Source organism: Melanerpes formicivorus, unplaced genomic scaffold, assembly GCF_026170545.1.
Source record: "Melanerpes formicivorus ecotype bairdi unplaced genomic scaffold, bMelFor1.0.p_v2 SCAF_2, whole genome shotgun sequence".
Classification (NCBI taxonomy): Eukaryota; Metazoa; Chordata; class Aves; order Piciformes; family Picidae; genus Melanerpes; species Melanerpes formicivorus.
This window is the reverse complement of record NW_027142354.1, coordinates 14,941,357-14,969,123: the sequence shown is the minus strand read 5'-3', so window position 1 is coordinate 14,969,123 and position 27,767 is coordinate 14,941,357. Positions and strand designations below refer to the sequence as shown.

Genomic DNA, 27,767 nt, shown 5'->3' with positions numbered 1-27,767 from the left:
TGGTCTTGAAGGAAGCTAAGACCTGTAATTTTCTAGCCTTTTATGTTGTTCAGCTACAAAGTACTTCCTAGTCTGACGATGACAGAAGCCTGCAGAGTGATGGACTCACAAAGAACTGGCAGCTGTTAGGGCTGCTTTCTTCTAACACAAAGGAAAAGTGATGGACATCTCCAAAAGCCTTCCTTTCTCACAGGGTATGGGGTGCAGAGAGGTCTGGCCAGTTGTTGCTTTTTCAAAATCCCATGTAATTGTATTTCTTCTGCTGACTGGTGCATTCAGTCTTCCTGAAATACATAAGACAGAGCTGAGCTGATAGTAGTTTGTTTTCAGAAGGTACAAGACTAATCTGTTTCTGCAGGATGTTTTCTGAGTACGCTTCCTCTTCAGATAAGGAATTCAAAGGATCAGCGATTGCCCCATAGATGTGTTCAGTGTCCTGCAGAAGGGCACAGAAATCTGAAAACTTGTCAAAGGACATGCATGGTTCTAACCCCTCCAAGGAGTCTTTCTTAGGCTGTAGAGTTTTCTAAACATAGTCAAAATATTCCTTTCCATCAGTTTTTCAAACAGATGCTGACCAACCAATGGAGTATGAGGTGTGCAAATATATTAGCAGGTGCACTGCTAATATAACTGCAATGAGCAGAGGCACCGTAACACTATTTTACCTTGTGCATCATTTATGCTCAATCAGTGTAATTTAGTAGAAAGTCACAAGGTAGCCATGAAATTGTTGTGCTAATGCTTAACCACTGCTGATTAATGTCTTCTGGTCTCTCACGGGTTTATTTCAAGGAGATATTCAAATCTGGTGGGGATAGAACAGCATCAAATTATGACATGCTTGCCTGCAAAGAGAAAAGAAAATCTACAAGAGGTTCCTTGTAGGAGTGTCCTTTATTAACTTTAGAGGAATAATCTCTAATGTTTCTTATCAGGAGTATTATTAGAAGTGAGGCATGCTTCATCTCCTTCTGACAAGCTGAGCACCACTGTGATGGTTGACTGCTGTCATACTGACAATCATTTGGACTTGAACTTTCCCTTCTAAGGTTACCCTAAGCAATCTGCATTTGCAGAGAATACTCCTTGCAAAAGGATGTGGCAACTAAGTATGAGTCACAAACATGCAGGGATTAAAAAAAGAGAAAAGTTTCTCAAAGATGCTTCCCCACATCCTTCTGTTTTCTTAAAGAACAATGGAATATGGGGCAGGACTGCTAGGCTTCTAGAAGGGTTCACAGAGCTTTGTTGGAAAATCAATGAAAATGATAAAGCAATACTGTGCTGCTTAACTTCATTCTCCCTGGAATGCAAGTATTTGTTTTTTCTAGAAAACTTACGTAAGTGCCAAGTGTCTCTCCCAACTCTGCCATTCGAATGTGCCACTGTTAGTCTAAATTTGGGGATTTTTAGAGTGATTTGTCTGCCGTTGAGTGTCTAAGGTAAGATGAAACTGCTTACAATCTGTTATACATGTTCCTGAAAGTGACATACATAAGTCCAAGTAATGGATTTTGGGAAAAGTTAGTTACTTCCACTGTATGCTCTCCTCAGCTTTTCTCTGCACCTGGCTACCTTGCAACCTGTTGACACTGCTGTTGCAGTGTCATTGTCAGAGCAAATTCAGGGTTAATTCCTACCTTAATTCAAGGTTACAGTGGGTGTATGTAGTGTCAGCTTGAGGATCCTCTTGAGTGTTCTTTATTTAAGGGCACTGGAATGACAAACTCTGTTTTGACATCCAGAGCCCCAAGGTGGCTTTGAAATACCAGCTGCAGTGAGTAAAAGGGCAGAGGCTGGGCCTCTCCTACCCATGCATAAAAGATATGAAAACAATGTTCTTGGGGGTTGTTACTGGAGTTTTTTTAAACAACAAAATTAATAAAGAGCAGGACATTGTTTAGTGTTGGAAGCTGCAAGCAGCATGCAGAACAGTGTGGAAAAAAGGATGTAGATCTCAAACTGGGTAGTAAAGGAGTTTGGGGAACAAATGTGAAGCAAGAATAGCTTTTATTCCTCTTTATTTGTTATGAAGTTTCTCAGGAATACTGCGCTCTTGGTGCAGAACTTAATGTACACTTTGTGGTTCCACTAGCAAAGTATGTTCTTACCTCTTCTACAGCCTGTGCAATGTATAGATAGCAATGAATGTGAAATTATTCTGTCCAGTGATCAAGTAGTATTTCATTCTGGCTTTGACAAAAAATGTAAATACTACAGTGGACACAAAGAGTTGAGAATCGGGTCTGGATATTACACAGTCTCAATAGTCTCCAATGATGGGAACAATAGAGAGCATGAAAGGTGTGGGAAAGGACTGGAGCCTACAAGCAGCACAGCAGGACAAGGGAAGTATTTTCAATGCCAGACCTGCAAACACAAAGTGCTTACATGTTTAGGAAGATACTGAAGTTTATAAAATAATCACTACTCTTTGGTAGTATGGCTGAGAGATAGTCCCATGCATTGGGCTTAGGCTGGTTATGTGGAACAAATTCTGACACCAAATTATGTTGTTTAGGTGCTCAAATAGTATTTACGTTGGGAAGTATCATCTATTTCCATATGCTTTCTTGTCCAGTTGTTCTTGGTGGCAGATTGCTGCCCCATAACTGAAGGGGTTAAAGAACATAGCTTGCTGTCCAATGTCTGCCCTATGTGCAAAGGTGGTTGAGGAGGAATAGAGGAATTTTAGCTCCTCCTTGTAAAACTGTGGCTGCTGCTGATGTATGCCACTCTCCTTCCACAGGCAGCCTTATATCCTTGGTCTAGTGTCCTTGATAAGGCATCAAGTTAATGCAAATTAAGCTGTCCAAACACACCTTGAGCTGTAGAGAGCATAAAATCTGAGTCATTCTGATGCAAATACAAGACTTTCTGAAATCATATACAAAGAAAACAAAACTCAAGTACTTTGTCATTCAGCTATTTACAAGTTCATTTAAAAGACACCCCTCACTCATTTCCTAAGTCAAGTTTGTGATTTGTTTCTAAAGTACTAATTAATTTTAGTGTCACAGAGTGGCTATGATTTTTAAATGTATTCCCTCAGTTGTGTTTTGTCAGGTCCTAGTAAATGTTGTAAATACAAAAGACATCTAGATTTCACAGTCCTGCAGTCCTCCAGTCATTATGCAGGATTGTGAAGATAGTTGCACAAGTTAGTAAGGACAGTAAGAATTTTTTTAGAGTGGTGACATTGTTCAAAATTAGGGACTGGGAAGGTCTAGATTTATGTGGACTATGTAGCAAATATTTGACATTTAACATTTATTTCTGTCACATAGGCATTAGGGATGTATTTTGGTTTTGTTATATGAAAGGTTGAGATCTAATATTGCTAGTCCATTTAGTCTCCATCTCACAGAAGGCTTTGTGTAGCTCACTTCAGTTTCAGACAACTTTTGCATTTGCTTGTTTGGTGACGTAGTATGTTGGTGAACCTAGCTATACAGATAATCAGTGGTGAATCAGGGCATCCAAAAAGGCCCACTTGAAACAGTGTGTGTAGAATAAATACAGATGAAGACAGTTCTGAAATGCACACGTCCTTGTTTCTTCTTTGAAACAAGATCACTGAAACAAGACTTTCACTTGAAATAAGGCAGCATTCATTTGAAAGCATTAGTTAAGTAGAAGATATTTGGCACAGCTTATGCAACTGTCCAGTATCTTCGAATGTCTCAAAGACACAATTACTGAAGAACAGTTTCATGTAGTATAAAGAGGTGAATAGTGACAGCTGCTAAGGTAGAATGAAGTAATAGTAGCAATGTATTCTAGCTTTCAGGAAAACTTCATGTAAGAAGGAGGTCAATGGGATAATTTTCAAGTTAAGCATTAAAGATTACCACCTATAAACTTTGCTTTTAGATATTAGTGGTGGTCATACAGGAGCAAACTATACAACCATTTCATAGTATTAGAAAAATATCATTCTTTTTCCTCTTGAGCATAAAGATTAACTCTTATTGTTCCATCTCCAGTTCCTGCCTTGCTTGAAAATTTTCCCTTTTTTTGTATGTATTATTTTTCTTATCCCCCTCCCCCCCCTTATCATTCTTCTAAAGAATCCCAAAGATTTAGGTTTCCATTCCTTGTTTATGAAAGCAAAAACACCCTCATAGTAAAGAACCAGTTCTTAACATCCAACCTAAATCTGCTCTTCTCTAGTTTGAAGCCGTTGCCCCTTGTTCTATCACCACAGGCCTTGTAAACAGTCTCCCTTCATCCTTGTTTTAGGCCCCCTTCAGGTGCTGGAAGGCTGCTATTATGTCTTCCCAGAGCCTGCTCTTCTCCATGCTGAACAATCCCAGCTCATTCAGCCTGTCCTTGTAGCAGAGGTACTCCAACCCCTTGATCTTTTTCATGGCCCTCCGCCAGACCCGCTCCATCAGGTCTCATTGTTTGAAAAAACACATTAACACAATATAGGTAGCAGATGACAAATAAAGCAGTCTTGATGCTTACCTAGTATCTTGATCTTTGGATGGTAATTCTTTGTTTTGATGCAGTGAGTATTGCAAAATGACAGCAAACACTGTGATCCTAGTGTCATAAGAATCAAAGTATATCTGAGTATGCTCTCATCTTTTGCATCCCACAAGCTTGTGTCTGAAGACTGAAAATAATTTGCACTGGGAAAACCACTAGAAATTTTTTATTGTTGTGATCTGGACCTGATATCAATTCCAGCTGTTCAAAGCCACTGGGATACATATTTGACAAAAATCAGTGGCATGCTCTAGCCCCCAGATTGGGAACAAGAGCAAAATTTGAGGAATGTAAAAATCAGTGCAGTACTGCTTAATTCTAAAACATCAGCACTTGTCTCTTTCTGCCCATTTTACAGAGCGCAGAACAGATCAGTGTGTTGTGCCAAAACTTCCAAGAAGTCCAAGCCAGCAGTATGGAAAGTCAGAAGGACAGCCAGGATCCACCTCCACGGCCACTGGCTCGCCACCTTTCTGATGCAGACAGACTGAGAAAAGTCATCCAGGAACTTATGGACACTGAGAAATCATATGTTAAGGTAAAAATGAACCAAGAGCATAAAATCTGTCTGTCTACAGATGACTGTGATTTGTGGATGATCTTAACATATTTCATGTGTATCTTTATATAACTAGCCCTCTACAAGGGCTATAACCGACAAAGTCTGCTTACCTAATTGTTCCTGTTGTTTTCAAAAGTCTTGGTCCTGTCGTAGAGGCTGTAGGATTTGTTCTAGTAGCTTTAGTTCTTGTCAATTTGTCTTTGTATTGGAGAGTGGTAATTTGTGGAGTGCAAACACCTGAAATGTGTTAATATAGGGGATTGTTTCCCCTATATTCCCCTGGGGAAACAATCTGGGATGTTTCCCCAGTTCTGAAGATCAAAATAAATCTGGTAGAGGAACAGAATAGTCTTCTAGAAGATAGGAAAAAAAATTACAACACTTTAATTGTGGAAAACAGTGCATACTTACTTTTGAATCAACACAGCTAAAATGCACTACTCCAGTTGGTTGTAGTATCACACATCTGTTATTTCTCCTCTGACTGGTAAGTCCATAATTTGTTAGATGTATGTATTTTCTTTTAATAAACCTCAAATGCATGTGACTGGATGCCAAAGGAAATATGAAAACATTGATTTCATTGACCTTCATCAAGGAGGAATCATTTTAGTGGCTCTCAAAACATGTAGTTAGAGATACTGGTACTTGCTGCAATAACGTCTACAGAAAAGACAAGGCTTTCAATCTGTTATTGGTGGTATTGTCCCCCAATGCACTTATGTAGCCATACACTGTAAAGCTTGAGAAAGCTTCACAGAACACAGACCCCCATTTATGCCCAGTTGATGTTTCTTACAGAGGAATTGCTTGTACAAAGGAATGACCATAGAGGTCACTGACAGGTGTGAACTTTTGCACCAGGCAAAATCCTGGCAGGTTACACGTAGTGGTGAGGGCGTTCTCAGGGAGATACTCATTACTCCTTCTTCCTAAGAATTTCTGCCAGTTCTCTTCTCAGGGTCAGAGACCCCAGCCCTGCTGTCACGCTTTGATGTGGGATAGTAAGTGTTCAAAGTGGCACCAATTCTTTGGAAAAGTGACTGAAAAGGCCCTTGATCACATCCCCTCTGACAACAGAGCACTTTAATAGCCAATAGGATTTAAAAATTTTACATGTCTTTCTGAATATTACTACTAGTGTTTAAATGAGTGGCTGTTTATATGGTGTGTATACCATACACAATTAAAACATTTGATGCCATTCACATACACAGACTCTGTAACATTTTCTTCTCACACTACCCTAAAATACAAGTTCTTATAATCAAGCTGTAAAGCCTTAAAGATGACACAAAATCATTACACTGAAATCAATTTGTGTCTAATTTAGCATCACTTTAGCGCTAACAACACATGGGTGATTTTGTTATAGAATTGTGTCTATAGTTCATTACTCCTGTCCCACAGTTCTCACATAAAGACCAATTTTCAACTTAGATAAAAAGTGAATGAATTCTCTTTTTTTTGCAGGACTTGAGCTGCCTCTTTGAGCTGTATTTGGAACCCCTTCAAAGTGAAACCTTCCTTACCCAGGATGAGGTAAGGGAATAAGGGAAAGATGTGCTTTTCATTCTGCTGTGGGTTAAGAACTTTGCACTTGGGTTTTACATTGCTGAGAGCTTGACAGAAAAAGGAAGCCACAATCATAGCAAATAGGAATTAGAACAGTCAGTGCCTTTCTGTCTGGTGCATGCATCACTTCTTTTTTAAAATGGTAATTGTTCTCCTGACTTAACTGCTAAGAAATCTTTGCCTCCTTCTTTTTTTTTAATAAGGGTTTTGTTAAAAATAGGAAATCTTTTTAAAAGTACTATCAAAGATACTATTTGCCTTTGCAGCCTCTTCATTTGTCACATTTCCTTAGTGGATTGTTTTTGCGAGACCACTGTTAGGTGCATAGAGTGCTGTCTGTTTTTTTGCAGATGGAGTCCTTGTTTGGCAGTCTGCCAGAAATGCTGGATTTCCAGAAGGTGTTTTTGGAGACCCTTGAAGATGGAATAGCTTCTTCCTCAGATTTTAATACACTGGAAACGCCATCCCAATTCCGGGTAAATATTCTGTCACTGACTGCTTTCTAGTGTGCCTGCGAACCTGACTTTAAGAACTTCAAGTTTCATTATGGCTGTTTTAATGCCAAAAGTTGTATTTTGGATTATAGACTTCTATTCAGCAGAGAAAGAGAAGTGCTGTTTTTCTTGGGATTGTTGTCTTCTTTCCCATGGCAGAAAGTGCAACATGGAAGATGCAGAGTGTACTATAAACTAGCAGTGCTTATGATGCAGAACTCCTTGGTAGAAAGGGTATTGTTGCTGTTCTGCCCTGCACTGTCATACTCCCCACTGTGCCCAGTTACCCTCTACAGACTGGGAGCTTTTCCTATTGAATACTGCATGCATTTCTCACGTTGTGAGGTCCAAGAAGGTGGCCTATGAAATGTAAACAGCTGTACTGTGTCCCTGTGTCACAGTGGCACCACCTAGTACCTGCCCTAACTGGAAGAAGGAGGTTCCCTAGCAATGAAGTCACTGGCTGAGGTTCAGGCAAGACTTCTGGCATGTCTCCTGGACACTTTCTGCCTTTTGTGGAGCAAATATTGATTAAAAAGATGGGAGAAGGCTAATCTCCTCCTTTTTCTCCTCCTTTTCCTCCTCCTCCCTCACTACTCCTCTTTCTTTGCTTTGGAAGCATTTTTCTTAAAACATACCCCTCATGAATCAGTCCCTCCCACATCTTCCCAACCTCTGCTTCATCCAAGAACATCAGAGGTCCCTGTAATTACCACCTGCCTGAAAGAAAGAAAACAGTTGGAAATCAGTCCTCTGTGTTTCTTTACACTGTCCTTTCTGGCTTTGGCACTTTTGTGCCTTGCTTCATGTTGCTCATGCTTCTTCCCCTGAGCAACATACCCTGTTAATTGTCTGTTGGTTCTGGTTCCCGTGCTGCCTGAAAGATACAGTAAGGCAGACTATCTGCAGTGGTGTTACCTCTTCAGGGAGAAAGGAGACAATTACAGGCTTTGCCTAAATGGGTTGAACTCTACAGTCAAGAGAAATACAAAACCATCATGGAGTTACTACCAGTAGTACATTTATGTAAAATATATATATAGGATGTATGTAGAAAGATAGCAGATAATAACACCACTGACTTTGTGTGTTATGTGCCTGAATATGTATTTAGGATTCTAGTAATGAATTAATGTTTTCTTTGTGCTGATTTCAGAAACTGCTCTTTTCCCTTGGAGGGTCCTTTCTGTATTATGCTGATCACTTTAAACTCTACAGTGGCTTCTGTGCAAACCACATCAAAGTTCAGAAAGTCCTTGAGAGAGGTAATTTATTGTCTTCTTTACTGTAATTCATTTGCCTGAATGTAAATTGCACTGAACTACCATAACAAATCTTGCTGACTTGTAGAGAATATAGGTACGAAACAAGGACTAATTTGGTATCTTTCAATAGGAATAGCTAAGATCTATAGTTCTGTGGTGTGGTGAGGAACAGGAGTAAAGGATTCCTTTTGTAACATCCAGGCAGTAGCCTGGCTAACTTCTTCCACAAGTTTGTGCTATCTGCAGATCCAGCTCATAATCCGAAAGGAGTTAGAAATTCCCACTTCTGTCATCCACTGTGGTATATTGAAAAAAAAAATACATAGAGGAATAATCTCACCTTGCTCTCTTAGCTCTTATGTATGCTATTTAATGCAGGAGATTATTATGAAATGAATAGTGTCAACTATGCTGTAAACCATCTGTTGAAAGGGGTGAGACTTTTGGTGCTGCATACAATTTGCCATTCTGGGCTTTCAGGTTATCACAGCTTCTATGGCTTTCACGTTCCAGTGACCAACTCCTTTATTTACATCTAGCCAAAACAGATAGTGCCTTTAAGGCCTTCCTGGATGCTCGAAATCCCACAAAGCAACACTCTTCTACCCTGGAGTCGTATCTCATAAAGCCTGTTCAGAGAGTGCTGAAATATCCCCTGCTTTTAAAAGAGCTGGTGTCTCTGACAGACAACGAGAGTGAGGAGCACTATCATTTGACAGGTAACTTCTTCCTTTTTTTACTACAGGTGTGAGTCAAGTTTTGTTTCCAGCCCTTTCTGAAGATGCAGGTAGCCATTTTGGTAGATAGCACATAGCTTGTCAAAACCTGAGAGAATTTCCTCCTTTTTCTTAAAAATAATGACTAGCTTTGTTGCACTTTTAGCAAAAAGTCCTACTTGGTATGTCCAAGTCCCTTTGAGAAGTAGATTTGCTCAGGATTTGCCATGGCTAATAGGAGTGGGGTCCTTCTCCTGGGAAACTGAGCAAAGCTCCATCTTGTGGTTATTATTCAGTTCATTAAATGTGTCAAATGTTGAGCACCACAGAAGGAAATTTCAGTTGAGGCTTGGCTGTGACTTGGTTGCGTGGAAGAGATGTGTGTCAAAGCTTTGCAGTCTTCCCACACAGAAAGACTTGTCTGTCTCACGTGTATTAGAGCTGATTGTTTTTCAAATGTTTGGGAATTCATCCTAGCAAATTCCAGTTCAGGTCTGTCAGCTCCTGGTGGATGAAAGCCTAGAGATTGATTTTATAGATTGGCCAGCCTCTTTAAAAAATACATTGAGGCAAAATACATTGTCAGCAAAATGTCGTGAGGCTGTTACTGACTTAAAAGGCAGCTTTTAATACTGTTCCCTTGCCTTTACAACCAAGCTGGGGGTGACTTGCTTGCAGGACAGAATGAATGCCAAGCTGCTAAAAGGCTGCACCATTAAGAGCTGACAGGACTGGAGAGATGAAATGACCTTGTCCCACTCCTTTCTGAAGTAGTCTAAAGAAATCTAGTGTCAGTCTTCCTTGGAAAACAAAATTTAAACAAAACTTGGCAAACAGCATTTAATTTCATGGATGTAATCTGTGAAGAACTTGGACAACCATGCTAGGGTGACACATTCTTTGGTGAGCCAAAAGCAATGTTCTTCCTAAAGCTCATCAGATGACTTACTCTAGGATGGGTATAGATTACTCTAGAGATCCTGGTGGCCAAGTTTTATACAAGATGCAAAACTTATCTGCAGTTACTATTGTGTTGGTATAAATCTTCATGCATCTCAGTGCTTATCATTGAAGTGTTTGTTGCAGTTTTTTCAGGCACTTAGGACACCAGATGAGCCCTTTTAACTTTGGTCTGAAAGCATTCCCTCTGTTGCTATGAGAAAGCACTGCTACCTAGAATTCAAATTGTTCACCAAACTTTGGGAACTCTGCATCGTTTTGCCTGTCTCAAGTGGGATTCAATAAAAAAAAAAGAGTCATGCTTAGAAAATACAATTGAATGACACAGCTGCCTCTGAAATTCTTAAAACTTACAGAAGCACTGAAGGCAATGGAAAAAGTAGCAAGTCACATCAACGAGATGCAGAAGATATATGAAGATTATGGCACTGTATTTGACCAACTGGTTGCAGATCAAAGTGGAACAGAGAAGGAGGTAAGAGATGGAACGTATTTTATTCCCTCTGAACATGAGCCTGCAGTGTGCCCAGGCAGCCAAGACGGCCAATGGCATCCTGGCCTGCATCAAGAACAGTGTGGCCGGCAGGAGCAGGGAGGTCATTCTGCCCCTGTACACTGCACTGGTTAGGCCACACCTCGAGTACTGTGTCCAGTTCTGGGCCCCTCAGTTTAGGAAGGATGTTGACTTGCTGGAACGAGTCCAGAGAAGGGCAACGAAGTTGGTGAGGGGTTTGGAACACAAGCCCTATGAGGAGAGACTGAGGGAGCTGGGGTTGCTTAGCCTGGAGAAGAGGAGGCTCAGGGGTGACCTTATTACTCTCTACAACTACCTGAAGGGAGGTTGTAGACAGGCTGATATTGGTCTCTTCTCCCAGGCAGCCAGCACCAGAACAAGAGGACACAGTCTCAGGCTGCACCAGGGGAGGTTTAGGTTGGATGTTAGGAAGAAGCTCTATACAGAGAGAGTGATTGCGCTATGGAATGGGCTGCCTGGGGAGGTGGTGGAGTTGCCGTCATTGGAGGTGTTCAGGAGGAGACTTGATGGGGTGCTCGGTGCCATGGGTTAGTTGTTTAGGTGGGTTGGATTGGTTGATGGGTTGAATGCGATGATCTTGAAGGTCTCTTCCAACCTGGTTTATTCTATGTAATTCTATGTAATTATCCCACTTGCTGTTGGTTCTGTACCTCTTCCTGAGGAAATTTTTGGAACTTGTGCTGGGCTTTCTTCATCCCCCTTTAATATTTTGACTATCAAGTTTCTTTTTGTCCGTATGTTACGGTAAAATTTTCAGGCAGTTGCAGGAGTGGCCTTCTGGACTGACACGAATTGCAAGCAGGAGTAGACAGAGGTCTCAGTAGGAAAAATCATCTTCCCCTTAAGTGTTGCAGAGATTATACATGCCCCAAACCATTTGGATTTTATGCTAGAGAGTTCTTAAGATATTTTTTCCACCCATATAAATGAAAATGACAATTCAAAGGATTTCACATGAAGGTCTGTTACTCTCATTCTCTACACTTCCAGTGTGGAGGCATCCAGATGTATTTATCAGAGCAAAACCTGTTAGTTAAACAGACTGTGTGCACTCATCTCCCAGAACTGGGTCAGGAATGTCTCAGCTGAGCCGTTTACATGCAGTGCTTACTAAGCAGATCAAACCTGTAAAGGCTGAGATCAGACATGAGAGTTGCTCACTCAGCTGTTTTATTTCTTCTGAGTAAAAGCCAAGTTGCCCCCATTAGCTTTGTGGTTTCTTATCACTTATGGGAAAACAAAACTTTTGACAGCCTAGGGGTTTCTTCGCAGTGTTACAGTATGTATACGTCCCACAGAAGAAACTCACCTCAGAATACAAGACCTCCATTGATTCTGCCATTAACAGTGTCATTAATACCAATTACTCTACAGAAATTAAAGATACTTGCAGCTAATAAATCAGCCAGTTCACATCTGGCTATATGTAAGTGACAGGTCATCAGATTACCTTAATAGTCTAAGTTATTAATAGTAAGAACTTCTATCCAGCTTCCATAACTTGGGGGCTATTACTTTTTATAGTTGTTACCTATTTTAAGAAGTGGATTACTCACACTTTTCCTACAATAGTGCAGAACTCTGCCTTTCTGTCTGCACATACAGAAAACACAGAACTTTAAAGCTATTGATGTGTATTTATTAACATTTTACTCTCACATGTGGATCTCAGTGTCGATGTATATATTTGCACTATTTGTTTATATTATCTGTTGTTATAATTCAATACAGGTGACAGAGCTTTCAATGGGAGAACTTCTGATGCACTCTACAGTTTCTTGGCTGAATCCTTTCCCATCCCTGAGCAAAGCAAGAAAAGATCTTGAACTTACAGTGTTTGGTAAGTGTCTTCCTTAATGACTCTCTGCACTTTGAAGTCTAAAGATTATCACTTTGTATCTTCTCACAAGATGGAAGTCACCATCCCCTTTCTGTGGAGCCATACATAGTTGTATTTCCTAATATGAAAAAGGTTTTCATCCGTTTACTGTTCCCGTTTGCTGTGTGGGCCAACTGCAGATGCTTTCTTGCCTATATGTAAACTATGGAAATCAGGGATTTTCTGGAGGCAATACTACCTTTAGAATAATCTGCTAAACCAAACTTTCAAAGGATGCTGGTAGAAAATAAAAATGTCTTCTACTCCTGTGAATTCAGGCTAACTTCTGCTTTACAGCTACTGTATCTAAATCCCCAGGCACCTTATTTGAACCTGAAAAATGTATCTGGAAATGAGAGCACGCAAACGACAGTTTTATTTAATATATATTTAGATTAATCCTTTAATAATTTCTTAAGTAATTAAATCTTTCAGTGAAACATGGCAGGCAATTGTCCCTTTCTTTAAAACATATGTCTTGAAAATGTCACTGGATAAACACCTCCAGGTTAACAACAGACAAGTTTCTCTTTCTCGGGGCCGTCATTTACTCCTCCCCTGGGAAGCATGACAGGTTATGGAAGGGAATGCAGGAGCTACCTGCCAGGTTCCTTAGATGAGCTTCTCAGTGATCTGTGTATGCCAGACTCTTCCCTGCAGAACATGTATGAATGAAAAGACTCAGGCCTGATGCTTAGCTTAGGCTGCTCATTTGCCACTTGGGAACCCAGATTTTATTTTCACTTCAAACCCTATGTGGAAACTGAAGGAAACTGCCAAGCTCTGGGTTTAATGCTATGCTTGCTAGGGCTGTGTCCTGGTGTAATGGGTTGGGGCAAACCCCCTCCCCACCACACGCAGGAATAACAGCTCAAACAGATTGCAAAAGTGAAGGAAAAAGGAAAGCTTAAATAGAGAACAGTGAGTGCATGCAGAAAGCTAGAGACACAGTGCCAGAAAGATCCCATCCCCACCTGAGGGTGCACCCAAAACCCCCAGGGCTCCTCCTTCCCCCCCCACTGCTAGGCTAGTCTCAGCTGGCCAGATCCGAGACTGCCCATCCCCCCGTGGCCTTGGGCCTAGCCAGGCCCATGGCAGGCAATCTCTCCCCCAGTTACCGGGTGTCGGAGAGGAAGGAAAGAGAAAGTGCCAGACCCTGCTGTAAAATTTATAGTGGTGCAAGGGATCATGGTAGGAAATACCTAATTTCCTGTGTCCACCCACTGGGCTGGACTTCTGGACACAGGAAACACCCCCGTAGCCGAGGGCACCCAGCCCAAACTACGACACCTGGCTTCACATAGGGCTAAGACTCAGCTGCATATCATTTTCCCTCTTTTCCTCTTCCACTGAAGGAATCATGGATCCACATGCAGGGATAGAACTATACAGCACTCGAGTCTGATCTAGGATCCAAGACTGTTCTGCAGAGCCATCCCATAGTTCACCTGCAGTTTCAGTGTCCCTGTGTTTCTGTTCCTCCTTATGGATGAGAGATATCGTATCTCTGCCTCCAAGCTGAAGGATTAGGTAAAGTTAATGAGCTGCTCCAGTAAGATCTTGTAGAAGCTGGAGAATTCCTGCAGATGGGAAAGCAGGAATTGAGATTTTTGAGTTTCAAACTAAACAAATACCAAACTGCAGGAAGAAGAGACTTAAGTGTTCCTTTTTCATAGCACTCTCTTTGCAGTAGGCCATTCACTCCACTTGGAAATGTCCACTGATTAAAAAAAAAAATAATAAATCAGAACTTTAAATGTAACCTGCATCATCTGTTTATGTGAAGACTTAGAGGAGACAAACTGTTGTTAGTTTCAGAATAAATGTGCAGAATGGCTTCATCCTAAATGTTCAGAACAAAATGCAGGGGAAAAATCCTACTACATGAACAAGGATAGGATGAGAAACCTAGTTACCATCTTAATACAGCACAGGTGCTTTTCTATCGGTTTACTTATGGTATCCTTCACGTTTTCATGACTACAGTGATCAGCTTCTCAAGATACTATTTCCACTGGCTATTACACCTGTAATTAACAGTTTTCCTTTCTTTTTTCAGTTTTCAAGAGGGCTGTAATACTGGTGTACAAGGAGAACTACAAACTGAAAAAGAAAATGGTAAGTCTGGTATCAGTGGAGATGGTGGGCATTTATGATCCTGTGGCAGTGTGAGATGGACCATATGATCTAATGTGATCACAAAATGATAGAGTTCTTCCTTGCTGGAGAAGTAAAAAGGCAGGGCAGCAGAACTGCCACCTTGTAAGAGTGGGCAGATTTTGGCCTCTTTCGGAGACTGGTTGACAGAGTCCCTTGGGAGACAGTCCTGAAGAGCAAAGAAGTTGAAGAGGACTGGGCACACTTTAAGAAGGAAGTCTTGAAGGCACAGGAACAGGCCATCCACATGTGCTGAAGGATGAGTCAGTGGAGATAGCCAGCCTGGCTGATCGCAGAGATTTGGTGGCAACTCAGGGATAGAAAGAATTTACAGTCTTTGGAAGAAGGGACAGGCAACTCAGGAGGCTTGCAAAGTTGTTGTGAGGCTATACATGGAGAAAATTAGAAGGGCCAAAGCACAACTAGAAACTAATCTGGCTTCTGATGTTAAAAACAAGAAGAAATGCTTCCATAAATATATTAGCAGCATGTTGAAAGGGGGACTGACTGCAGGGACACACCAGCTTCCTTCACTGGGCTGGAATTCTGGCTATCACAGTGGAAACAAGTGCTCAGTATCTGTGTAGCAATACATATTTTTTTGTTATTGAGTAAGCAGCAGCATCTCTGAGCTCCATGTTAGTTCCATCAGGTGGAATAAGAAACATTACCATCTAGGAATCATTAATTCGTCTAGATGGCATTTACGATGGCCCACTGTGTGTAGGGTAAAGACCTCCATTTATAGACTCTTGATCACCCTGGAAGGAAAGGAAAAGAGCCATTATATCCTCCTCTATACCCATTTACAAATCTGGAATGCTGAAGTCAAGTAGCAAGTTGTATGTCCTGAGTACCAGTGGTGGAGTATTGAACCATGCTTAGTTTAACAGTTGGAGAGGCTCTAAAAGTTGCAGCAGCAGCAGTGTTTTGATAATCAACATTCTGCAGGTTCCTTCATGGGAAAATTGTTGCCTGGTAGTACTTATATGCAAAGTATTATTCTTATCCAATAAAACTAAGTTCTTTTAAAAGTTGAACCAATTAAAATTCCAAAGATTGTGTCTTATCACCATTTCAAATACGTTTACAAGCACATATGAAGGTATTGAAGGACAAAGTCTAATTAGTTTCTCCTCAGAGGCAGGTCTTTTAAGAGTTACACAAAAACCCCTCACTGTTTTTACTTAGAAATATCCTTGCTGGTTTTCTTTTTGCAGCCTACTAATGTTCGTGCTGCGCATAATTACGGTGACTTGGACCCTTTTAAATTTCGCTGGCTGATTCCTTTATCTGCTCTTCAGGTTCGACTGGGGAACACAGCAGGTAATTCACTTGCACTCAATATTTAGGTTTGGATACTTCTCTGGGGTCCTGTCATGCTGCTGCTTCTGTCTGCTTGGAACCTCTGGAAGCAGGCAGGTGTAGAGAATTACTATCATCTGCTGTTGTCTTCACACTTGAGGTGGTTACAGACCTGATACATTAACAGACTTTCTTCATTTGGTGTGTTGGCTTCTTCCATGAGTTCAGGAAGATGCAACATGATGTGAAGGAATGACAGAATGGAAATAGTGCAAAGATACCATGACCAAGAAAGTCATTAACAATAGTTGATATCCTGGTGAGACCTTTATGCAGTGTGTATACTGACTGACCCTTGTGTTTTACTAAATGTGGGGAAGTTGACTGTAATTTGTGCTAGTAGGGGGCTGTATTGTTATTTTCTATTTGAGTGGATCTTTATGATCCTATGCAGTTCTGTATTTCCTATAAAGTGTCACTAGGTGTTTAGAGCAAATAGAGCTTTGTGTGCCTGGGAGAAGGCCATTTCAGGCTGGAAAGCAGCAAGAAACAGTAAGAATGGGGGAAAGCAACTCTCCAAGAAAGAAGTTAACAAAGGCAGCGCTAGGATGCTTCAACAGGAGAGTTCAGGAGATTTTCCTTTGGGTTCCATCTTGGGTGAGATCTTCAGTAGATTTGCCCATGGCTATGTTAGCACTGCCTTCAGGAGTGGACCAGCTCTTCACTGGACTTTGTAATGCTGAAGGTTTTGTGAAGTATATACAAAAATAACGTTTCCTTCCATGCACAGGAACAGAGAACAGCTGTATCTGGGAACTGATTCACACAAAGTCTGAACTAGAAGGCAGGCCAGAAACAATTTTTCAGTTGTGCAGCAGGTAAGCTTTACTTGGAGGTTGTATTTGACAAATCACATGAAATAAAAATAAAATGCAGTTCTCATTCTTTGAATCCAGTTACCACACCAGCATTTAACTGCATAAAGTATAACAATTTGAAATGGGGGTGAATTTGGTGCAGATCCATCAGAAATCTGCACAGAAGTATGATTGCAAGTTCCAGTAAAACATGGGCAAAGTAACTCAGCAGAAATTACTGATACAGGCCACTTAAGAGGTGGTCTCTTGGCACAGAAGCTACCTTTTGAGCAGTTTTTCTGAAGGGAAGTAAACGAGATCTCAAAATACAAAGGGTGTGGAATTACAGACGTTAACTGCGATACCATGAGTAAAGCAACCTACTGAAAAAAACAATCACTGCATTAAAGCACATCAGCACAGAGGAGGTGGGCAGATTTTCTTCCAATAGGGAGAAAAATCAGGTCATCTGTTTTCTTCAACCTGCAGTGACTGTGAGAACAAGACCAACATGGTGAAAGTGATCCGTTCAATTTTGCGGGAGAATTTCAGACGTCACATCAAATGTGAGCTACCGCTGGAGAAAGCAGCGAGAGAGCGCTTTGTCCCGCTCAAAAACCGCGTGCCGGCAACAGCCAAACTGGGTAAGAATCACATTCTCAAAGTGAAAAATGCAGTCTGGACCCCAGCACTGCAGAGATTTTGCCATTATTACTGTAACTGCAGAATGTCATGTGCCAGACCCACAAATCCCATTTTGTCGGGCTAGGGAGGTGGCAGGAGTTTCTCCATAACTCAGTGCATGAAAAGGGCAAGAGGAAATAAGCAAGCTTGCCATCCTCCTCACACTGTGGTGTGCCATTAGCTCTCCTAAGGGAAGACTTAATCAGGCTCAAATTAATTTTGCTGGGCAGAAGCAGACTCCCTCTGGCATGCAGTATTAGTGTTCTTTCCTTTGGGAAACCTAATAACATTTAAAGCAAAAACAATTGGCAAAAGGCAGGGGTCTTGCTTCTTTCAGTGTACTAAATCTGTAACACAGCAGATACTCTAATGAAGTACAGGCTCCAGACATTTTACTTAATAGAGTAGCTACTAGTATTTCAAATTCTCCATCTCATCAGTTGTCTGTAAAATCCCCTTAACATCAGAGAAACTGGGACAGCTCAACTCCTGCCTACATCCTGGCCTTGAAGTACCTGAATCAAGCTTGCTTTCTTGCGAATTTTGAAAGAGATGATGATGATCAGGAGTAGTCAGCATGGATTTACCAAGGGGAAATCCTGCTTGACTAATCTGACAGCCTTCTAAGATGTCATAACAGAATGGGTAGATGCAGGGAGAACAGTGGATGTAGTCTACCTTGACCTTGGCGAGGCTTTTGACACTGTCTCCCATACCATCCTTGTAAGCAAGCTCAGGAAGTGTGGGATAGAACAGTGAGATGGGTTAGGAACTGGTTACAAAATAGAGTTCAAGGAGTGGTGGTCAGTGGTGCCAAGTCCAGCTGGAGAGGGTAACTGGTGGAGTTCCCCAGGGATCAGTGCTGGGTCCGGTCCTGTTGAACATCTTCATCAATGACATTGATGAGGGGACAGACAGAGTGTCTGCTCAGCAAGTTTGCTGACGACACCAAACTGGGAGGCTTGGCTCATACACCTGAAGGCTGTGTGGCCAATTCAGCAAGACCTGGACAAACTGGAGAGCTGAGCAGAGAGGGAGCTAATGAGGTTCAACAAGGGTAAGTGCAGAGTCCTGCATATGGGAAGGACCAGTACAGGTTAGGAGGTGATCTGCTAGAGAGCAGCCCCATGGAGAAGGACCTGGAGTCCTTCTGGACAACAAGTTATCCATGGGACAGCAATGTGCCCTTGGGGACAAGGCCGATGGGATCCTGGGGTGCATTAAGAGGAGTGTGTCCAGCAGATCGAGGGAGGTTCTCCTCTCCCTCTACTCTGCCCTAGTGCGACCTCACCTGAATATTGTGTGCAGTTTTGGGCTCCCGAGTTCAAGAGGGACAAGGATCTGCTGGAGAGAGTCCAACAAAGAGCTACCAGGATGACTGATTGCAGCATGTGCCCTATGAGGAGAGACTGAGAGCCCTGGGGCTTTTTAGTCTGGAGAAGACAAGACTGAGGGAGGATTTAATAAATGTTTATAAATATCTGAGGGCTGAGTGTCGAGAGGAAAGGGACAGGCTCTTCTACATTGCACCCTGTGATAGGACAAGGGACAATGGATATAAACTACAGCATAGGAGCTTCCACCTCAACAGGAGGAGGAACTTCTTCACTGTGAGGGTGACAAAGCAGTGGAACAGCCTGCCCAGGGAAGTTGTGGAGCCTCCTTCTCTGGAGACTTTCAAGACCCATCTGGATGTGTTCCTGTGCAACCTTTGCTAAATTCTATGGTCCTGCTCTGGCGGGGGGGTGGATTTGATGATCTTCAAAGATCCTTTCCAACCCCTAACATTCTCTGATCCTATGAATCTGTGCAAACCATTATTACAATTTTGGGAGGATCTGAAAGCAAGCATGGAGCCCTGAGGTGGGTGGAATGAAATCTCTGACACTGGATTGCACTGTCAGTAGCAGAATATTGACATATCTGACCTGGGGTAATTATCAAATGAGACTATGTATACTAATTATAAGTGGGCTATTGATGCAGACAGTATAGCCAGCTGATGTTTTGCTGAAAAAATAAAACTGCTGTTTTCCTCTACACAGCATCCACAAGGTCCTTGAAGGTTCTGAAGAATTCATCCAGTAGCGAGTGGAACGGTGACCCAGGGAAAGGCACCTTCCCAGACTCCGATGAGTGCAGCCTGAGCAGCAGTACTCAAAGCAGTAGCTGCCACACTGCTGAGAGCATACAGGAGCCTAAAAATTCATCTCCCGATAAACACATGCAGAGCTCTGCATCTGACTTTTCTAATGTTCTTGTCAAAGAATCTGATATTCTCAGTGATGATGATGATAGTAATGACTATCAGAGCCTAAAGAAGGGCAGCCCTACAAAAGACATTGAAATACAGTTCCAGCGGCTGAAGATTTCAGAAGAACTGAGTACTGACTCTGAGCGGGATCAGGCTGCTGAAAACGAGAAAGAAGATGGCTTTGAAACAGGAGGGCATCCCAAGCTGGTGCGTGGCCATTTTTGCCCAGTGAAGAGAAAAGTAAACAGCACAAAGCGTAACAGAGGAACTTTAATGGCAATGCAAGAACGCCACCAGTCCCTTGACAGTCACTCTGATGCTGCAAACCTAGACCTGAACTCTATTTTAGAGAGGGAATTTAGCGTCCAGAGTTTGACATCTGTAGTTAATGAGGACTGTTTTTATGAAGCTGTGGAGAGGCATGGGAAATCCTAGCTTCCTAAGCACTCTATTTAAAGTATTCATTTGAAGTCCACATAAAATTCAACAAACTTAATTTGCTTTAAAACTAGTAGATACATGGAAGCTGCAGGAAAACTACTAATCTGATTTTGTGCACTAATACATTTTTTTTTCCACAAAAACAGCTGTAAAGGATTCTTAAGTTATTTTAATTTATTGTGGATTAAAAATAGATTAAGTTGGCCAAGGTTTGTAAAATAGTTCATATCCCTTTCAAGCAGTTAAGATGATGTAGTGTTCTTGGGGAGGGGCAGGGAAGGATGGCCTCATTAGTATTTTAAGTCATGTGGGGAAAGTGCTAGTGAGGAGCAGATGGGCTTACAGTGGAAAATAGCGTTTCAAAATGAATTCTTCAATACCTTGGGCATTTTATTTCTTTGGTTTTCATTTTTGCTTTATTTAAAGCAGAATTAAGTTATTTTAATGTTTTGGTGCACAACAGTGCCGAAGTTTCATTTTTTGTAAGTTTCAAGATGCTGTTTATACATATGTGTAAATACAAAAAAAACAAAGCTTGGCCTGTAATCTTTTGTTTTACTTTATTTTCTCTACCAGCTTGTATAGTAAAAGACAAATAAGTATTGTACTTAGCCATGTTTTCTACTTTTTATCATGCTGCTTTTCTCCAGTTGGAGCTTTAAATCCCAAATTCTTTGCTGTTGCATAAATGAGTATCAGCAGACCACGAGGCAATCTGTACACTTTATCATCCTTTAAGCCAGTCACTTTATTATATTTATACAAGAGTTTTGGCTTTTGTTTTTTTCAATTACTCTGCACGTAGCATGTGCCAAGATAAGAAGAGCACAAAACCCCAAACACCACCTTACCTGTCAAACTATGAAAAGTGTTTCTTACAATTTCAATTCATGCAGAATTCAATTATTTCAGAAGTATCCTACCTTAATTACACGTCTCACAACATACCTTGTTCTTGGTATGTGTTCTAGGCGTCTCCCTGAAGTGAAAAACAACAGTAGGCACCTTGTAACGGGACTCTTTGCACTTTCCTCAGCAGCTGAATGAATGAATAAGTAAAATGGGAAACCTCCTCTCTCTCTTCACCACTTCCTCAAAAGTAGTCCTTCCATACCTACACAGATGTAGGAATATATAAGCTTCCATTACCAGGAGTTAAAACTAATGAGAAAGTCTGCTGCAATTACAGCTGATTTTCCTCTTCAGGCTCTTCTGGCTGACTGGTACTTTTACGTAAACTCCTCATTTTCTTCCTTTGCCTTAGCTCTTCTCTGTAATTGTACACAAAAAGGCTTGGGTCTTCATCACACATTTTCCTGTAGGTATTACACAGATTTCTAAACTGTGACATGGAGAGCTGGTAGGGACGCAGAGTTGGATCAACATTGGCTGTCATCATCAGCTGTTCAGTTCTTTCCAAACGTCCACTTTCAGGAAACAAGGTCCTAGAAGGTGTGGGGAGAAGACAAACAAATTCAGACAATTCAGCCAAAAAATTCAGTTTCCATGAAGAGTAACATGGCCCTCTTGGGAGTTTACTCAAAACAGATTTATGACTATGTCAGTATTTTCGTTCTGGTGCTTTTCCTATAGCTGATTATCTAATAAGCAAATGGAGACCCCTAAGAGCCCTTTACCTGAAAATGCAAATAATGACAAGGGAAGCACATACATACACTGCACATTAAACATATGCACGTATGTTCACATTCAAAAGAACTTTGGCTATGCACACAGTCACAGAGACACCTTCAAGTTACCCTCATGCTTAGAGAGCAATAACGGATTTAGTTGTGCAAAACAGATCAGATCCAAACCATATGACTTTCTTTCAGGCTAAGTGTTTGAAAATGCCAGAAAAAAAGCCAAGAAGGGGGGAGGGAGTATTTAAGTATCATTCACCTTTTAATATTTAGAACTTGACAATATGCCAGGAGTCCTAAAGTGCATTTTTAGCTCTGTCACTGTTCAGAGATAGTCGTATCAGTTCACTTACTCTGTGGCCAGATGTGTTAGCATCTGTCACAAGTTGCCCAAATTTTAATGAACAATACTAGTTCAAGTGGGGTTGTTGGGGTGGTTTATTTGTTTTTCTCATAAAAATGCAGGAAGCTGAAACCTTGCACATGGTAGATGTGCGTGTCTCGATTCTGAAATTATCTGCTTTTGTCCTAAGTCCTGTGTAAGACCTAAAAATGCTGTGCACCTAATACAGTAACACCTGCTGTGTTTTGCAGGTTGGCTGGGCAAGCCAGTCAAAGGGCTTTGTGTAAGGAAGTGACAGGTGACTCTTCGAGGGCAGATAGAATACAAAGTTAAGCAAGAGTTTAAAATGACAAGAGACTGATGCAACTTCTGGGAACAACCTAGTTTAAAGTATGTGCTACTTCAAGTCCAAAATCTTCCCATTAGTTCAGCATCCATGTCAGCAAGGTTAAAATAGATTAATCCTGATTTTAATATCCCTCCTTAAGTTACTCTCTGATTTGGTAGTAAAAAGACATAGCTGGAGCCAAAAATGTTTAACCATCTATTACATAAAGTCTATGAGCTGTCTTCCAAATGTCCACAAACAGCAATTCAATCTACAGTATTTTTCTTTGTGGACTTACTAGCTTATCCTTACATACTACATCTTAGATCTCAGAATTTACACACAGATGTAAAATGACTCTATTACTTTGTTTTTATACTGTATATGTGATAGACATAGCTTAGAATGAACTTAACAGCCTTATTATACATCAACATTGGTTATTTTTCTCAGGTCAGCTAAAGAATAAGAGGATTGTTTCTTAGCTGCATTCTGGGGCTAAAGTATATAAGCTGCTAGGGGATATGTGGTGTTCAAAAGTTCAGATTCCCCTCCCTTGCCTCAAAAGAATGTAGAGCAGTTATTAGCAAATTGAGATTACACAATAGTTGTCTTTTCTCTTAAACTTCAGCAAAAATACTCTACAGAATGTGGATAAGCTGACTGCCTTCTGCTTATATTGTCAACTAAACCGCACCCAAACCACCACTCTGTAAATCAAATACAAATCTAGACTTTCAGATACCTCGTTTCCCACCTACCTCCAAAGGCATACTCAAAAACCGTAACTCAGGCAAACTGGTACTCGTTTTAGATCAAATGTCTGTATCCCAGACATCAATAACGTTCACTGCCTCAAGCAAAATCAACCCAAAACCAAAGGCAAACTTCTATGTTCATTCACCTTTAAAATAGTGACATAAGAAGGCCTGCAGTTCAGTAAGGTGGCATGCACCCTAATTCTAGACTGCACCAGGCCCAGAACCATGCCCACCAACATTCAGTTATAGCCAAATCTGCAGCAGCATGCCTCCAGTCCTAACAGGAGCAGTGTCAACACCTTCTACAATGCTGAATGCTGGGGTTTTCCCATACCTAGGCAAAGACATGGCCATACTGGGGTTTTAACAGGATCCTTGGTGAACAGACCGCAGCTTGCTCACAACAGTCAGAGAACCTAGTAAGTTCTCTCAGCAAGACAAACTCCATAAAAGGGCAAAAACAGAAACAAGAATTTGACCTTTTGACATCATTCCCAAATAAGTAAAATTTCCCACAGATTGCATTCTCCCTCCTCCTACTGACATCTCTGGTTCTGAATTCTGACACTTTCAGTTTTTAACCCAACTAACAAATGCTGTAGTTAGTAGATGAGTTTCTGAGACAGAAAAACTGCTGAAAAGCTCCCCAGTTTATTCCAGTAATTTTAACAACTTCCATAGGGATGACAATATTGCACAGTAATTATGCAACTACAGCCCAAAGTCTTTTATTCAGAAAGCATTCTAAAATGGAAAGATCTGATGAATTATGATGGCACATTTAAAATGGGAGGAAGAAAATCAAACACATAGCTACAGGTGTTTCTCAGCTGCTTTTAGTAGCTGACATTTTCAAAAACATTACCCAGAACTTTTCACAAGCATTAGTGAGAACTTTTCCCTCAAGAGCCTTACGCAATTCCACGGAAGCAGTATTTTCTTCTGAACTGAAAAACACTTTGAACCACTTTTTCTACTAGCTTGAACGGCTGCTGTATCTTTGGTTCCACCAATGGAGTGAAATGCACCACAGCCACATCCACCTATATGGAAAAGACAGACAAAAGGGAGTTGAAATACTGTAAGTTTACCAGTGAGACACCAGGAACCAGGCTGAACACAGCAAGATATTATTGTAACAGGTCATACAGCTGTGCAGTAGCCAATGTCAGAGCATTTGCATATAATGATCTGGCTTAACTTTCAAGGCCCTGCAGAATTTTAGTCTTACTTATCTACATATTTCCAATTATTTTGCATGCCATTAGTACTTAGTACTTTTTTCCCCATGGCACCTCCTCCATCTAGAATAACTTGCATGTAATCTGTAAAGTAATTAGCTCTCCTTGCTTCAGATCCTTCCACAAGACAATTCCGACATGATACAGAAATTAGACAGTATTTGATACACAGGCTGAAGGGCAGCTGGAGAAAATTGCTATTATAATTAGAAATCAAACCCATTCCCTACATGTTTTCTGTTGCTCTAGGGCATTTCTAAGATGTAAGCCAAGGAGTTATTTTCAACATATTAAGATTTTAAAATTCTAGTCTATAAAGGAACAGTAGGTAGAAGTAAGTTTGCATTCAGTTTAAATGATCATACAACTCTGTATTTACACTGTGTAACACATTTAATCCCAAAACATATCTGAGTGATTCTGCAAAGTTGGGTTTTTTTTTTCAAGCTTCCTTTACAGCTCTACAATCACTTTAGTTCACAGAAGTTACTTTCCCTGTGTTTGAAAAACAGAATGGAATAATATCCTTCCTTCAGTATACACATGCATATACATATATATATGTATGCATATGTGTGTATATATATAATGTATGCTTATGTGTATATATATGTATGCATGTGTGTGTGTATATATATGTATGCATATGTGTGTATATATATGCATGCATATGTATATATATATATATATATATGTATGCATATGTGTCTATTTCTGCATTAAATCAGAGGTTGGGCTAAAAATGAAGTTCTCCACAACATCAGATAAAGCAGACCATCTTCCATACTCGACATTAACAACAGTAAGAATGAAAAATTACTGCAGAAAAGCCTGCTGAGAATTAGTGCCATTTGCACAAGTACTGGGTGGGTACAGAATTTTTAAGTGCCAGCTTTAAAAATATTCAGACTTGATTAAAAGAATGGACAAGTTCCATCTTTGTGAAAGGTCTGAAAGTCAGTGTTGGCATTCATAGGCAGGTTCTGTGTGACATCAATTAAATTGAAGACGTGTTAGTTCTGACTAAAACAGAAGACACATTCAGGCCAAAGAACAGCTTCTGTTCTAAGCACACTCTCTGTGTGCTAATTGTTTTTGAATACCCATAGCAGGAGAGTACTTTTTTAAAGTGAAGTTTTGTGGTGTTTTTTATACTGCTTAAACAAGAACTGCCCAATGTTTGTGCATACTTTTTTAAAAATCAACTAAATCACAGCAACCTCTGATGTGGACATACTCTTCTAACACAAAGGTGCCATCCATCCAGGTTGTACTTTCAGTGGGAGCAGTTCAGCTGTCAAGTATGTCAAGTAGCAGAGGTACTAGATTTGCTTTTGACAGAAACTATGAAATACAAGTGACCTTGAGTTTTTAATGTCAACAGACACTTACAAAGCTGAATGAAAATACTGGCTAGAGAGAGGAAAGCAAATACCAATTAACTGTGATGATGGAAAAAAACAAAGCAAGTTCCCAGGATTAGCACTGCTAGCACTGTTTCTCTACTTTTCCACCTTTTCTGAAAGCTAGAGTTAAGAATAAGACAGAAAAAAACCCCCAACATTACTAAAATATAAAGACAAAAGAGCTTATTTTAAAAAAGAGGAGAAAAAGGACCATAGGGAATCTGAAGTGAAATGTGCACACAATTTTTCAAAGCAGTATCTGTGTTTCTCAAGTACTGATAGCTTCTACCTTTGCCACACACAGCTACTACCTGTCAGGATGACCACAGGAGTACAGGGGAAACTTGTGTTCACACAGTGGAACAGGGTAAATACATACTTCATATGACCACCTAGCTCCTTGTAGAGAAATAGTAAGGGCTTATTTACATGTGTCTGTATTTATCTACACTTTTATCAAGAAATAAACTAAGGTATTTTCCCCACAAAATCAGGGATAAGAAGACCACCCGAGACCATTTGGAATTTCCTAGTCACCTCAGTTTTGCAGAACCGCTTGTAAGTGAGGTATGAGGGCTCTTTGTCAGTTGGATCTGCATCATTAACTGATATTGCTGGAGAAAAAGAAAAATACAACACAACCTTGATGCAGTTTACAGTTTAAGACAGAAACAGCTCAATTCATAGTCCCAAGGCCAGTGGGCAATAATTTCTGCTTCTGAAACAAAACACAGCATTTCTCAGCATTTGTTCCATTATAGACAGCGTTTTCTTTGGACCCCAGGAAAGCTGCCTGGTTGCTATAGCAACAGATACAGGGGAAAGCTTTTCACTTCTAATTGGCTACTCCTTTAAAATGATACACACTATTTTTCACTAACCTTCTTAATATGCATAAAATACTGAGTAGAATTACAAAAGCCAATAAGAAAACACATGAACACTTAAAATACACAATTTGCTGAACATTTCACTAGTAATACTTGCTTTCACCCCACCAAGTATGTTAATAAAATACTTACTAAATAATACTTAATCCTTACAAAATAATTAATGTGAAAATTATTCAACTGATATATCCTGAACTGTCAAGAGCAAAGCAATTATTTATCCCTTGCTGTTTAAGTGGATCTGTACAATGAGGATCTGTGCTTTGTAAGAGTAGGAAGAACACAGGACAGAACACTTTAATTCAAAGAATTCTGCTGCCTTGATGAAATCTACACTCCAAATCAGAGTAAGCTTAAACAAGACAATTTTTACTAATTGTTGACAATCAAGGTCTCATGGTGGGCAAGACATGTATTAAAATCAAGCCCACACACTATTTTTCAAGCTGCAATTTACTCACAGGGAAGTGAAACCTAAGCAGGGCATATCACAACTTCATTACAAGAGACTGAGATCCTACTAGAATAGCTCTAAACCAGCTCTTTAACTAACCAAGTGTTCAGGACCAGCATTTTATCTGTCTAGTACAGACAAATGTTAGGTCTAACACCAGATACTTGTATCCCATAGCAATCTTATTCTGGTGCAAGGGTTTCCAATGCAAGAGTTTCATTTTTGTTCACTTCCAGCAGAAAATAACTGTGTTGCTGCACTAATAGTAATAATCTAATTTTTGTGTAAGAGCACTCACAACAGGCTCACAAACAGGACCTCAGGAACCCAAAAGTCAGGCACAGAACCTGTGGGTATATCACTGCTGCACTCAGAGAGGCTCTGCTCCTCTTCTGGATTTCAAGTACCACCATATCGAGACCACTTCTCTGATGTACTCCAGTTACATATGAGCCTTATTACTAGCTTATTCCTTCATTCTTTTACACAAGACTCATACACAGGTAGCAAGGTATAGGAT

At 40.6% G+C, this 27,767-nt stretch overlaps 2 protein-coding genes across 8 annotated transcripts in view; one reads left to right on the top strand and one right to left on the bottom strand.

Annotated features, from left to right (window-relative positions):
* The window catches only part of TIAM2 (TIAM Rac1 associated GEF 2), a 98,479-nt gene extending 77,765 nt beyond the window's left edge, over window positions 1–20,714 (top strand). For all 4 annotated transcript variants that reach the window (XM_068151450.1, XM_068151443.1, XM_068151436.1 and 1 more), the window contains 12 exons: window positions 4,856–5,035; window positions 6,533–6,601; window positions 6,985–7,110; window positions 8,285–8,393; window positions 8,933–9,112; window positions 10,426–10,544; window positions 12,336–12,444; window positions 14,543–14,601; window positions 15,861–15,966; window positions 16,736–16,823; window positions 17,292–17,446; window positions 19,532–20,714. In XM_068151450.1, coding sequence (XP_068007551.1) covers window positions 4,856–5,035; window positions 6,533–6,601; window positions 6,985–7,110; window positions 8,285–8,393; window positions 8,933–9,112; window positions 10,426–10,544; window positions 12,336–12,444; window positions 14,543–14,601; window positions 15,861–15,966; window positions 16,736–16,823; window positions 17,292–17,446; window positions 19,532–20,175 — 1,944 coding nt within the window. In that variant the 3' untranslated portion in view covers window positions 20,176–20,714. The remainder of the gene's footprint in view (window positions 1–4,855; window positions 5,036–6,532; window positions 6,602–6,984; window positions 7,111–8,284; window positions 8,394–8,932; window positions 9,113–10,425; window positions 10,545–12,335; window positions 12,445–14,542; window positions 14,602–15,860; window positions 15,967–16,735; window positions 16,824–17,291; window positions 17,447–19,531) is intronic.
* Window positions 20,714–27,767, bottom strand: part of TFB1M (transcription factor B1, mitochondrial) — a 28,003-nt gene continuing 20,949 nt past the window's right edge. For 2 of the 4 annotated variants that reach the window (XM_068151541.1, XM_068151532.1), the window contains exons 7-8: window positions 24,172–24,299; window positions 20,722–21,626 (exon numbers count right to left, since the gene is read on the bottom strand). In XM_068151541.1, coding sequence (XP_068007642.1) covers window positions 21,365–21,626; window positions 24,172–24,299 — 390 coding nt within the window. In that variant the 3' untranslated portion in view covers window positions 20,722–21,364. Of the gene's footprint in view, window positions 21,627–24,171; window positions 24,300–27,767 lie in introns of all 4 variants that reach the window. The other 2 variants (XM_068151551.1, XM_068151523.1) reach the window with 2 other exon arrangements.